Consider the following 11,390-nt stretch of genomic DNA (forward strand, 5'->3'; position numbering starts at 1 on the left):
GTGGCGTTAAACCTCTGAGCTCCTGGGGCTGCCCTCATTTATCTTCTTTAAATCTAATAACTCTAGGAGATGTAAGCACCATTATCCCTGTCTTATATTGAGGAAATGAGTGGTGGAAATTGACATCTTACAAGCCTTTTATTTTTAAAGGCTTTTTATTAGCCTTTTATTTTTTATTTTACTTTATTTTTATAAGTAATTTATTGTATTGGAAATTCCTTGGAAGTGCTCTTTTTTAAAAAAAAAAATTATTTATTTATTTATTCAGAGTGAGAGAGAGAGGCAGAGACACAGGCAGAGGGAGAAGCAGGCTCCATGCAGGGATCCTGACGTGGGACCCAATCTCGGGTCTCCAGGATCACACCCCGGGCTGCAGGTGGCGCTAAACCGCTGCGCCACAAGAGCTGCCCTAGCCTTTTATTTTAAAAGGCTCTTGGATTCAGTCATTAGATCACTTAATGAGGGTCTACTGTGTTAATAATATGTTACTTCCTGCCTGTAGCTTTCCTCTTATCAGCGGTGAATTATCTGTAGACCTCGTACAGTTTCTTGCTTCTGTAACTCAATTCTTTCCCTTAGTTAAATCTTACTCCCTTTGAAGACTTTCAGTTCATACAGCTCATCCAGGATCTATTCCTGTCTCTATTAGTAATCTTGCCTTCCCTGTTCCATTGGCACCTGTCTTCTCTGCTTTTGTAATATTTGAAATGCATTTTTACATCCAGCACAGCATGTTATAATTCCCTATGTTTGTGTATTCTTCCCTGAATTGAATTACTTTAGGGCCCATACCTTAGCCACAGTAATGTTGTATGTGTTCAATAAACATGTTGCATATTGGAATAAGTGAATATGTATCTCTGTCAAGAGATTATAAGGCAAGGATCTCTCTCTTAGGAGTTAACAGTTTTAGTGGTATAACAGTTTATACCACGGATGCTTAAAATGAACTCTTTCTCTCAGGCAAGTTCCTGTTAAGATAAAGGAATTAATAATCATTTACAAGGTTTATTGGGCTAAAAAGACAGTGCCATATTTTTTCTTAATCTCTGATTAACTGTCATTTGAAACAATAGGATAGGCGTGTTTGACCTAAGGAAAAAAAAGTATATAGTTCTTGAAATACACAGGGACAGAGAACTTTGGGTGTAGAACATGATGCCCAAATGTATGAAACCTACCTGGAATAGTTAGATTACAATATAAGGCAGTACCTCGATGTATGGGAATTGCAAGGTAAGACTATAATTGTGTACATAGATACTTAAAAATAGTGGTGATCAATGTGAGGAGACACAGTCAAGAATGGTTTGGAGGAATAATTTAACTTTCAAGGATGGATGTGATTTAGAAAAGGACATTCATTAAAAAAGTGAGCAAAAGCTTGCTGTTAGATTAATAAGATTTTGAAAAGAACTTTTTGGCTTGAGTGATAAGTTTCAAGGTAAAGTCTTCCGCTTGCCCCCATTAAGATAATACCGTAACGTTTTTCCTTTCTTGAACTTAATATGTCATGAATATTTTCTCACAGTTCAAATGACATGACTTTTAGTGGTTATACTATTTGGCATTTTAAGGATTCTTTTTTTAAGACTTATTTATTAGAGAAAGCATATGTGCGCATGTGCTCGTGTACATATATGCACAAGCAGGGTTGGAGGGTAGAGGGAGAGAGAGAATCCTAAGCACAGAGCTTGATGCCAGGTTTGATCCCACAACTCTGAGATCATGACCTGAGCTGAAGCCAGGAGCCAGACACCTAAACGACTGAGCCACCCAGGCACCCCAAGGATTCTTTATTAATTAAAAAATACCACATACTGCTGACTTTAAATATAAACATCCTATTGTTTTTTGTGTTCCAGATCAACAATAAAGCTGCCACTGGAGAGGAGGTTCCTCGTACCATTATTGTTACCACACGTTCTCAGTATGGGTTACCAGAAGATGCCATTGTGTACTGTAATTTTAATCAGTTATACAAAATTGACCCTTCTACTTTGCAGATGTGGGCAAATGTGAGTATGTGTAGATTGATTATTCATGTCTAGAGACTAGTAAAGATTACATAGACCCATCTTGCTGAGGCTGCCCTTCACCCCCCTTCAGGAGCTGTTGTGCTCGTTTCTATAAGAATAGTAGATTTGCAGCCATTTTTTATTTCTCCTTCCAGTGTCTAAGTATTACATTATGAACCTTTTTAATTTATGTATTCAAAACCAGGGATCAGCAAATTTTTTCTTAAAGGGCCAGATGGTAAATATTTTTGGTTTTGCAGTCCATACTCTCAAATTTGCTTAACTCTGCCATTGGAACAGGAAAATACCATAGACATAATGTAAATGTAGGAGGATAGATGTGTTCCAGTAAAGTTTTATTTACTAAAACAGGCAACATGCCTGATTTGTCTTATAGGTTATAGTTTGCCAACCCGTGGCCTAAGTTTGATAGCAGAAGCTGTCATGTATATCCACCCATGTGTGACACTCTCGCAGTATGGTAGAGTTGTAACCAGGAAGGAATTGATTTATGTTGTTACCTCTCAGTTCATCAGACCAGTTTGCATAAATAGGACCTCTGAAAGTTCTAAACTTTACTATCCATAACTGGCTCTTACTCCATAAGGTTAAATAGAGATAATTCTTGTTTGTTTTTGTTTTTGATAATGGGGTGGTTTTTTGTTTGTTTGTTTGTTTGTTTTTTAATTTTTATTTATTTATGATAGTCACAGAGAGAGAGAGAGGCAGAGACACAGGCAGAGGGAGAAGCAGGCTCCATGCACCAGGAGCCCGATGTGGGATTCGATCCTGGGTCTCCAGGATCGCGCCCTGGGCCAAAGGCAGGCGCCAAACCGCTGCGCCACCCAGGGATCCCATGTTTGTTTGTTTTTTTAAAGAAGTATGAGTGGGATAGGAACCAGGTGAGTACAGGCTTACTGTCCCTTAATCTTTACTTCCCAGCATTCAAAATAATCCCAAAACCAAAAGCTTTTTCAGAAGTTTGTGAGAAATTTCTTTGGCAGCAAAACTACCAGAACTGATGTTAGGCTGTCTTTTGGTCTTTTGTATATTCCATTCAGTATGAATATTCCTACATCTCTTGCAGAGGTACTAATGTGTTTGTTTGTAGGGAGTTGCTGCTGAGGGTGTTATATATTTGCACTGTACTACTTTTTAAAAATCTAAAGTATCTCGGATTCTGAAATTGCTGTTCTCATGCCTTTCAGGGAAGGGATGGTAGACTTGTCTGGTAACATTGAAGAGACATAGATCTAAATCAGGGGTTGGCAAACTATGTCCTATGGATCAAATCTGGCATTGCCTGTTTTTGTCAATAAAATTTTATTGACACACAGTCATGCCTACTTGTTCACATATTGTCTGTGGCTGTTTTCCAGTGACGGGCAGAATTGAGCAGTTATGACAGACTCCATGTGGCCGCAAAGCCAAAAATATTTGTTCTCTGGTCCTTTCTGTACAGAAAGTCTGCTGATACCTCATCTTGAGTAGGCACACATAAAGTCAGGCAAGTGTGAACTAACCTTATTTGTTGTGTCATGCTGGGGGACTTAAAATTTGAAATGGAAAATTTCTATCTCATCAACAAAAACCCCGGTCAGTAACAATTCCCACAGGACACAGCTGCATCAGATTTTGCCAATTAGTAACTTGTTTTGTGTCTCACATCAGTCTTCTCTTTCTTTGAACTCTGGGGATAGCTAAGCAGAAAAGAAACCTATAATTCAGTTGATCTAACTCCATCTATAAGGGAAAGACAAAAGTTCACAGTAGGATCTACCCTGGTGACAAGAATAGACTGGTAGAATTATTAGAGCTCTATGGGAATCCTTCTTGAGAAGGGCAGAGCTGCTATTAAAAATTATTCTCATTTTCCCCGTTTTAGATTCTGAAGCGTGTTCCCAATAGTGTGCTGTGGCTGTTGCGTTTTCCAGCAGTAGGAGAACCTAATATTCAACAGTATGCGCAAAACATGGGCCTTCCCCAGAACCGTATCATTTTTTCACCTGTTGCTCCTAAAGAGGAACATGTCAGGAGAGGCCAGCTGGCTGATGTCTGCCTGGACACTCCACTCTGTAATGGACACACCACGGGGATGGATGTCCTCTGGGCAGGAACACCCATGGTGACTATGCCAGGTGAGTTGCTAATAAATCATTGGAATCTTCCTTGTTCTTTTTCAAACCTCCTTTTGGGGGAAACATTTTTAGGTGAAATTATGTGCTAGAAGCAGCACTAGGGCAAGATGATAAAAAATGAGCTTTGTTCAAGTCTAAGCACTCTGCTCCATTCTCATCAGCATTGTGTGGGTGCTTAGCATAAATACCATTAATAACTGCTATTTGCATTCTCAGACATGCAGTTTATTCTCTTTTTTTATTACAGGAGAAACTCTTGCTTCTCGAGTTGCAGCTTCCCAGCTCACTTGTTTAGGTTGTCTTGAGCTTATTGCTAAAAATAGACAAGACTATGAAGACATAGCTGTGAAACTGGGAACTGACCTAGAATAGTAAGTAAACTTCTTCACAAACAAATTTTATGGTAAAGGAGACTAGATAAGGAAAATTTAGAATATAGATGTTACAAAATGAAATAGTAAAATATGGATAATATAAAATAGGTGAATTAGTTGTATGATCTCTAGATGAGAAAACTAGTTTCTAAACTTTCATAAATGCAGTGAGCAATAGATTTGACTATGGAAAGAGTAATTGGCTGAATAAAAGTGAGTCAGGAAAATGAAAAGGCAAGCAAGAGAGACAGAAAAGCTTTTTTTTTTTTTTTAAGATTTTATTCATTTATTTGACAGAGCACACAAGTAGGCAGAGCAGCACGGAGAGGGGAAAAGCAGGTCCCTGGGGAGTCCTTTGTGGGGCTCCATTTGAGGACCCAGGGATCATGACCTGAGCTGAAGGCAGATGCTTAACCGACTGAGCCACTCAGGCGCCCCCAAATTTTTGTTCCTATGTCAAATAATAGCCTGGCTATATAAAGACTGAACATTCACATCATCAACTCCTTAAAAGGAAGCTAAATACAGAAATGTGCAGACAACTCACTGAAGTAGAACTACAAATGGTTAAGAAAAAGTTTTAACCTCTGTAAGTGGAAATGTAAATCTAAAATAACGTTTGTACTATAGCCATTATTTGCCTAGAAAATAAAATATTTTTAGTATTATACCAATGATGAGGGAGCATTGAGGTGCTGGCCTTTTCATACAGGGAGTAAGTTGGTACAACCCTTCCTCAAAGTTTTAAGAGCCTTAAAACACACACACACACACACACACACACACACCAGCCAGACCTTTGACTCTATTAGTGCTACATTTTCACTGTAGCATAAGGAAAAAACCAGCATAACTTCAGTGCCTCAAGTAGGTGGGAATTAGAGGGGTGGTGCTTAGATAAGCAGTGCTTTAGCCATACAATGAAGTAGTGTCTCTCTTTTAAACGAGGCTTTTCTTTGAATGTTAGTAATTTTTTTCTTTGTGTTTTTCTGAGAAGTAGCATATTCTAGAGAAGCTTAAAGAAGCACCCTCTTTGAGTCAGACTGCCTGGGTTTAAATCCACATTCTCCCCATTTATGAGCTTTGTGACTTTGGGCAAGTTAGTCTCTATGTGCCTTGCCTTTTCCATCTGCAAAATGGGGATGAATGATAGTACGTACCTTGCAGAGATGTGAGGATTAAAAAAAAAAAAAAAGGGTGTTCCATGTAAACACTTCTAAAAGTTCTTGTTAAGCATTCAAAAGATGTTAAGCATTTATTATTTTCAAAATTTTCTCCATTGAACATCTACACATCTAAGAAAAGTGAGTAAATATTTTGAGCCCAGCAATTTTTTTAAAAGATTTTATTTATTTATTCATAGACACAGAGAGAGGCAGAGACACAGGCAAAGGGAGAAGCAGGCTCCATGCAGGGAGCCCGATGTGGGACTCAATCCCGGGTCTCCAGGATCGCACCCCATGCTGCAGGCGGCGCCAAACCGCTGCGCCACCGGGGCTGCCCGAGCCCAGCCATTTAAAAAAATTGATTCGTGTCCATCATTCCAGAGATAACTACGTAAATATTTTAGTGTATTTTTAAAAATTTGGGGGCTTAGTTGATTTCATATGACATTTTCCTCCAACATTTTGTTGTAGAAATAAACACTTCTATACCTACTGCCTAGATTTTACCACTAACACTTTACTATACTTGATCACATATCTATCCATTTATTCCTTTATCCATCTAGTAATCCCTCTTACTTGATAAATTTTGAAGTAAATTGCAGACATCCGTACTCTTAAATACATCAGAATGGGCATTGTTAACTAGTTTTTTTTTTTTTTTTAAGATTTTTATTTATTCATGAGAGAGACAGAGAGAGGCAGAGACGCAGGCAGAGGGAGAATCAGACTCACTGTGGGGAGCCCGATGCGGGACTCAATCCTAGGATGCCGAGATCATGACAAAGGCAGATGCTAAACCACTGAGCCACCCAGGCATCCCTATTAACTGGTTTAATATTTATTTTTTGAGGCAGCATTTACATACAGTGGAATACACAAATCTTAAATTTGAGTTTTGAGACCTACCTTTATAACCCAAACCTATAGCAGTATGTAGAACATTATCATCAGTCCAGAAAAGTTCCTTCGTGTTCCTTTTCAGCTGGTCCTCCACACCAACCCTCAGAGACTACCATTTATTGGCCTGAATGTTTTCCCTATAACTTAGTTTTTGCCTTTCTAGAAACTTCTACAAATGACACCATACAGTATGCACTCTAAAGGTTTTTTCACTTAGTAATGTGAGATTTATCCATGATGTTGACTTTTTATTTTTTTTAAAGATTTTATTTATGTGTTCATGAGAGACACACAGAGAGAGGCAGACACAGAGGGAGAAGCACGCTCCTCACAGGGAGCCCAATGCGAGACTCCATCCCTGGACCCAGGATCATGCCCTGAACCAAAGGCAGACACTCAACCGCTGAGCCACCACAGGCGGTCCCCATGATGTTGGCTTATATCAGTACTTCATTCTTCCTTATTGCCAAGTAGTATTTCATTATATGGATGTACCACACAGTTCAATCATTCTCCTGTTGACATAGAGAAAACTTAGAAAAATAAAATAGAGCACAGAAGTATTTTTATTTGGAAGATAGAGGAGAATCTCCCCAGCCCCCTGTTCCCAGAAGAATTAATTGCTACTTTTCCCTAGTTTTGAACAGAACCATGGCTTTGGTGATACTAGGAGCGCTTTTTGTTAATATCTAAATAATTCATGTATAAGTGGAAAATTATGGCAGTAGACATAGTACATTTCTTATCCCCTGGAGTATTTTTCCTACTTAGTTAAAATATTCATAAACTGAATACTTCATCTTATGTTTGTCCCTTAGCTATTGTAAATGATGCTTAATGAATGTCTGATGGCCAGGTTTATCTGCATCTCTGATGATTTCCTTTTGAAAAGATGTAAAAGTGTTACTGATCGGTCAGAGGGTTGTGAACATTTAAAGTTTCTTAACACACACCTTGCTAAATCACTTAAGAAAAGGGTAGGCAGTATACATTCTAACCAGTAGTACGCAGACACATGTCCAATTCTTTGTTTTAAAGGTAGAAGCAAGGGGATCCCTGGGTGGTGCAGCGGTTTGGCACCTGCCTTTGGCCCGGGGCGCGATCCTGGAGACCCGGGATCGAATCCCACGTCAGGCTCCTGGTGCATGGAGCCTGCTTCTCCCTCTGCCTATGTCTCTGCCTCTCTCTCTCTCTGTGACTATAATAAATAAATAAAAAAATAAATAAATAAAGGTAGAAGTAAGGTGAAATGGAGAGAGCATGGCGTCTCATGGATGTACTTCTTTAGGAAAGAACAGAATGGTTTCAGAGGACATGGAGGTGAACTTGATTATAAGTGTTAGTTAGCATTACCTTAGCTGTGATCCTTTCCTTTTTCAGCATTGAGGTCAGGATGGCCAGGCAGAAGTGAAAAGTGTGTGAAGTCCAGTCATATAGTTTACCATAAAGGTGACTAGGAATTTGTTGAGGGCTGGTACTGAGTGCTCCGATTTTTAAACTTGGTTCTTTTTTGTTTTATTACCTAGCCTGAAGAAAATTCGTGGCAAAGTCTGGAAGCAGAGAATATCCAGCCCTCTGTTCAACACCAAACAATACACAATGGAACTAGAGCGGCTCTATCTACAGATGTGGGAGCACTATGCAGCTGGCAACAAACCTGATCACATGATTAAGCCTGTTGAAGTCACTGAGTCGGCCTAAATAAAGACTGTATGCACAGGAGATTACCCCAATACCTGAGCCTCAACCTTCTGGGGAAAGGGAACTAACTAGATATAACATACTTTTTACTTATCTGTACGGTATCATGTTGCAGATGGGTGACAAATGATAATAGAATAGCACAGCCAGACTTGCTTCCTGCATGATAGGGAGAGACACAAGAGATGGGGAAACTGCCGTTCCACAAGGAATCTCCACAGAATTTTGCAGCAACCAGGTGGTGCATAGGCCTGGAAGGTCTGATCTCCCTTGGTCTTCCATGGGATGGTTAGTTTGGAGGGGAGATAGAGATTGTCCAGCCGTTTTGTGATTCCATGGATTGATTGAGTCTTCTGAATTAATTTTTTTTCTTTATATTTTGGGTATTGGAGCTTTTAAAAACGTTTGGTTTCAGGTATTTTTATTCATGTGAAGTGTATATGATTCTCTTGAGATAAGGTTTTAAGCTAAAATGTTGCTCCTTGTTTTAGTTTCTGAACTCTACAGATTAATGGGGACTTTGCTGGTGTAGTCTTTTTATAGGTTTTATAAACCACTTGAGCCTATATCAGTCGTTTTAGTGTCTGACCTAATGTTTGGAGCTATCAGTGCATTGTTGGTTTAGATGATGACTCAAAAATTTTTTCTGGTCCGTTTCCCATTTCCTTCCCTTCCCTTCCCCAACTTTAAAGTTTCTCCTGTAACTCAGCTAACAGAGCGAAGTCTGATTTTAAACCTCCCAGAGTGTTTCTCTTAAACACATCATCTGGTGCCAAATGAAAATTCTTAGGAGTGATTATTAATTATGCAGGGCATAGTTGTGGTACTGTCGATGATGATGATGATGATGATAATAATATAGATTTTTTTGGGCCTAGTTTTGACCTATTTCACCAGTGTTTTACCTTTGCCCCTCTATGCTGCTTCCAAAAGTGATTAGTGTATGATACGATTTTTACCTTCCTTTCTCAAGTTTTTTTTTTTTTTAAGTGAGTCTTGTTCTTCCTATTTCTTTCAGCAGAAATGAAATCCCAGGTAAGTATAAGTATTCACATATTTGATCAGTAAGTCACAGTTCTCTTCAATACATTAAATAACTTTCATCAAAAAAACAAAATAGAGGTAAAAAGCTCTGAAGGACCAGCTGTGTAAATGAGTAATTATTTTTCAGACCTTCTCGGGTATTATATAATAACTGTCTTCTGGACTTGGTCTTGAAGAGTCTGTATGGATCAGCCTCAGTAGTAGCAAACAGCACTGCTACTTGGAGTACAAATTAGACTTTAGCCCTCCTGGAGCTTGAGTTCTTGGTATTAAAAACCATAGGAATAAAATTATTGAATCACAACAAAGGATCGAAGGCTTGAGGCTTAAACAAGCCAACATATGAATATATGTTTCGTGTTGCTGTACTGTACTTACGCTATCCAGTAACAGATAATTTTTTTGTCTGCTAGTAGTGTTCTAGATTATGTCTTTCCAAAGTGCTGAGGCAGTGCATCTATTTTGTAGTTGCAGCTGATGCCTGAATGTATCCTAGCTGACAAATTATTAAGAACTTGAATTTCTGAAAGATTCTTACTGTTAACCAAAATCTGAGCAAGGAGACTCAAATGTAATTCTTGCCAGAATTACATGTTAATGAACTGTGTACCTTTTAACAATATATAAATCAAGAAACATCAGTTTAGGGATTTAATTTATTTTTTACCCGAAGGAACTATCAGTTCAAGGTTGCCAGCATGGTTGCAGATAAACTGATGTTTGAAATTCACCAAACTACTTAATGTGGAATAGGATAATATACTTCCAGTGCCCTCAAGGCTGTGACCTTACAGCCATTTTACATAGCACATCATTCCTCCTATAGGGATGAACTTTTTCCTGGCACGAAAAGTAGCCGCTCTGGTTGAAGCTTTGCTTATTGTAATAGGCTTTTGTTTCCAGGTAACATGTCTGTGGAAGACTTAATTCTGAATAGAGATATAGATATTACTGGAAACTAATTGTTTTTTCTATTATACTCTGCTTTATCAAAAAAGTAAAACATTTAAATTGTGCTACAGAAATCCAGATGTTGTCTTGCGATCTTTAAACAATAAATGAATGATTTGCCCTTAATATGGCTGATGGGTTTTTTTTTTTTTTTTTTTTTGGTGGCTGATGTATTTTGTGTTCTGTTAAATTGAGCATTAGACAGAACAATAGGGTCATCCAGTAACCAAACTTCTATTTGAACAGCTCCAAACAGCTGGAAGACCACCTTTCCCTAGTGTAGCTATGGTCTTAAGGATTATTTTGTTTTCTCAGCCAGGTGTGGTAGAGGGGTGGGGCTGGCATTAAGATGATGACAAAGCCTGTGACTCCCAGCACACCCATCCATGATTGTTTTTATTGGGCCTACAACTGCACTGGCTTCAAACTGCTATAGTCTTATTTTTCGTGTGGACTGTTCATGCTCTGTGTGGTGGTTGAACTCAGCCACAGATAGGAGGGAAGATAGTGCAGCAGGGACCAGAACAGGCTGTTTGAGCTGCCTGTTTTCTCAGAGATCATAAATGAGAAAAATTTTTTCAATAGTATTTCAAGGGTACCTGGCTGGCTCAGTAGAGCATGCTACTCTTGATCTTGGGGCTGTGAGTTCAAGCCCCATGTTGGGCATAGAGCTTACATTAAAAAATAATAATAATAAAATTTCAGCTCATTTACCTCCCAAGCTCTGGGTTGTGACCCTCAAAGCCCTAATGTGGATAGTTGTTTGTTTACTAAAAGGTCAGGGGAACAGGGTGGAGAAAGGTGTCCAGTAGCCTAATCAAAGGTTCTCACCCCTACCCTCTTTATATGTCACGAATATGCCTCCCTTCTTTTCAGCCCACTTTATCTCCTCCTGCCCTCAATCTAAAGGAGTTGCTTGGGCATCTGGGATAAGGTCGGGTAACATGATTCGATTCCAGTCCTAAGCCACTTTTTACTTGAAGCACATGCCTCTTAATATTAACTACAGCTAACATCAAGGTTCTTTGCCCAAACCTCTGAGGCACACAGTTAAGTAACCCCCATTTTTACAAAAAAGGCTTGTAGAAGTAAACT

At 38.9% G+C, this 11,390-nt stretch overlaps 1 protein-coding gene across 3 annotated transcripts in view; it reads left to right on the top strand.

Annotated features, from left to right (window-relative positions):
- The window catches only part of OGT (O-linked N-acetylglucosamine (GlcNAc) transferase), a 36,510-nt gene extending 26,089 nt beyond the window's left edge, over positions 1–10,421 (top strand). For 2 of the 3 annotated variants that reach the window (XM_025466166.3, XM_025466167.3), the window contains exons 19-22: positions 1,866–2,018; positions 3,904–4,156; positions 4,404–4,527; positions 8,126–10,421. In XM_025466166.3, coding sequence (XP_025321951.1) covers positions 1,866–2,018; positions 3,904–4,156; positions 4,404–4,527; positions 8,126–8,300 — 705 coding nt within the window. In that variant the 3' untranslated portion in view covers positions 8,301–10,421. Of the gene's footprint in view, positions 1–1,865; positions 2,019–3,397; positions 3,524–3,903; positions 4,157–4,403; positions 4,528–8,125 lie in introns of those variants that run through there. The other variant, XM_049107812.1, reaches the window with a different exon arrangement.
- Positions 10,422–11,390: the final 969 nt, after the last annotated feature.

The sequence above is a fragment of the Canis lupus genome, chromosome X (genome assembly GCF_003254725.2).
Source record: "Canis lupus dingo isolate Sandy chromosome X, ASM325472v2, whole genome shotgun sequence".
In the NCBI taxonomy this organism is placed as follows: Eukaryota; Metazoa; Chordata; class Mammalia; order Carnivora; family Canidae; genus Canis; species Canis lupus.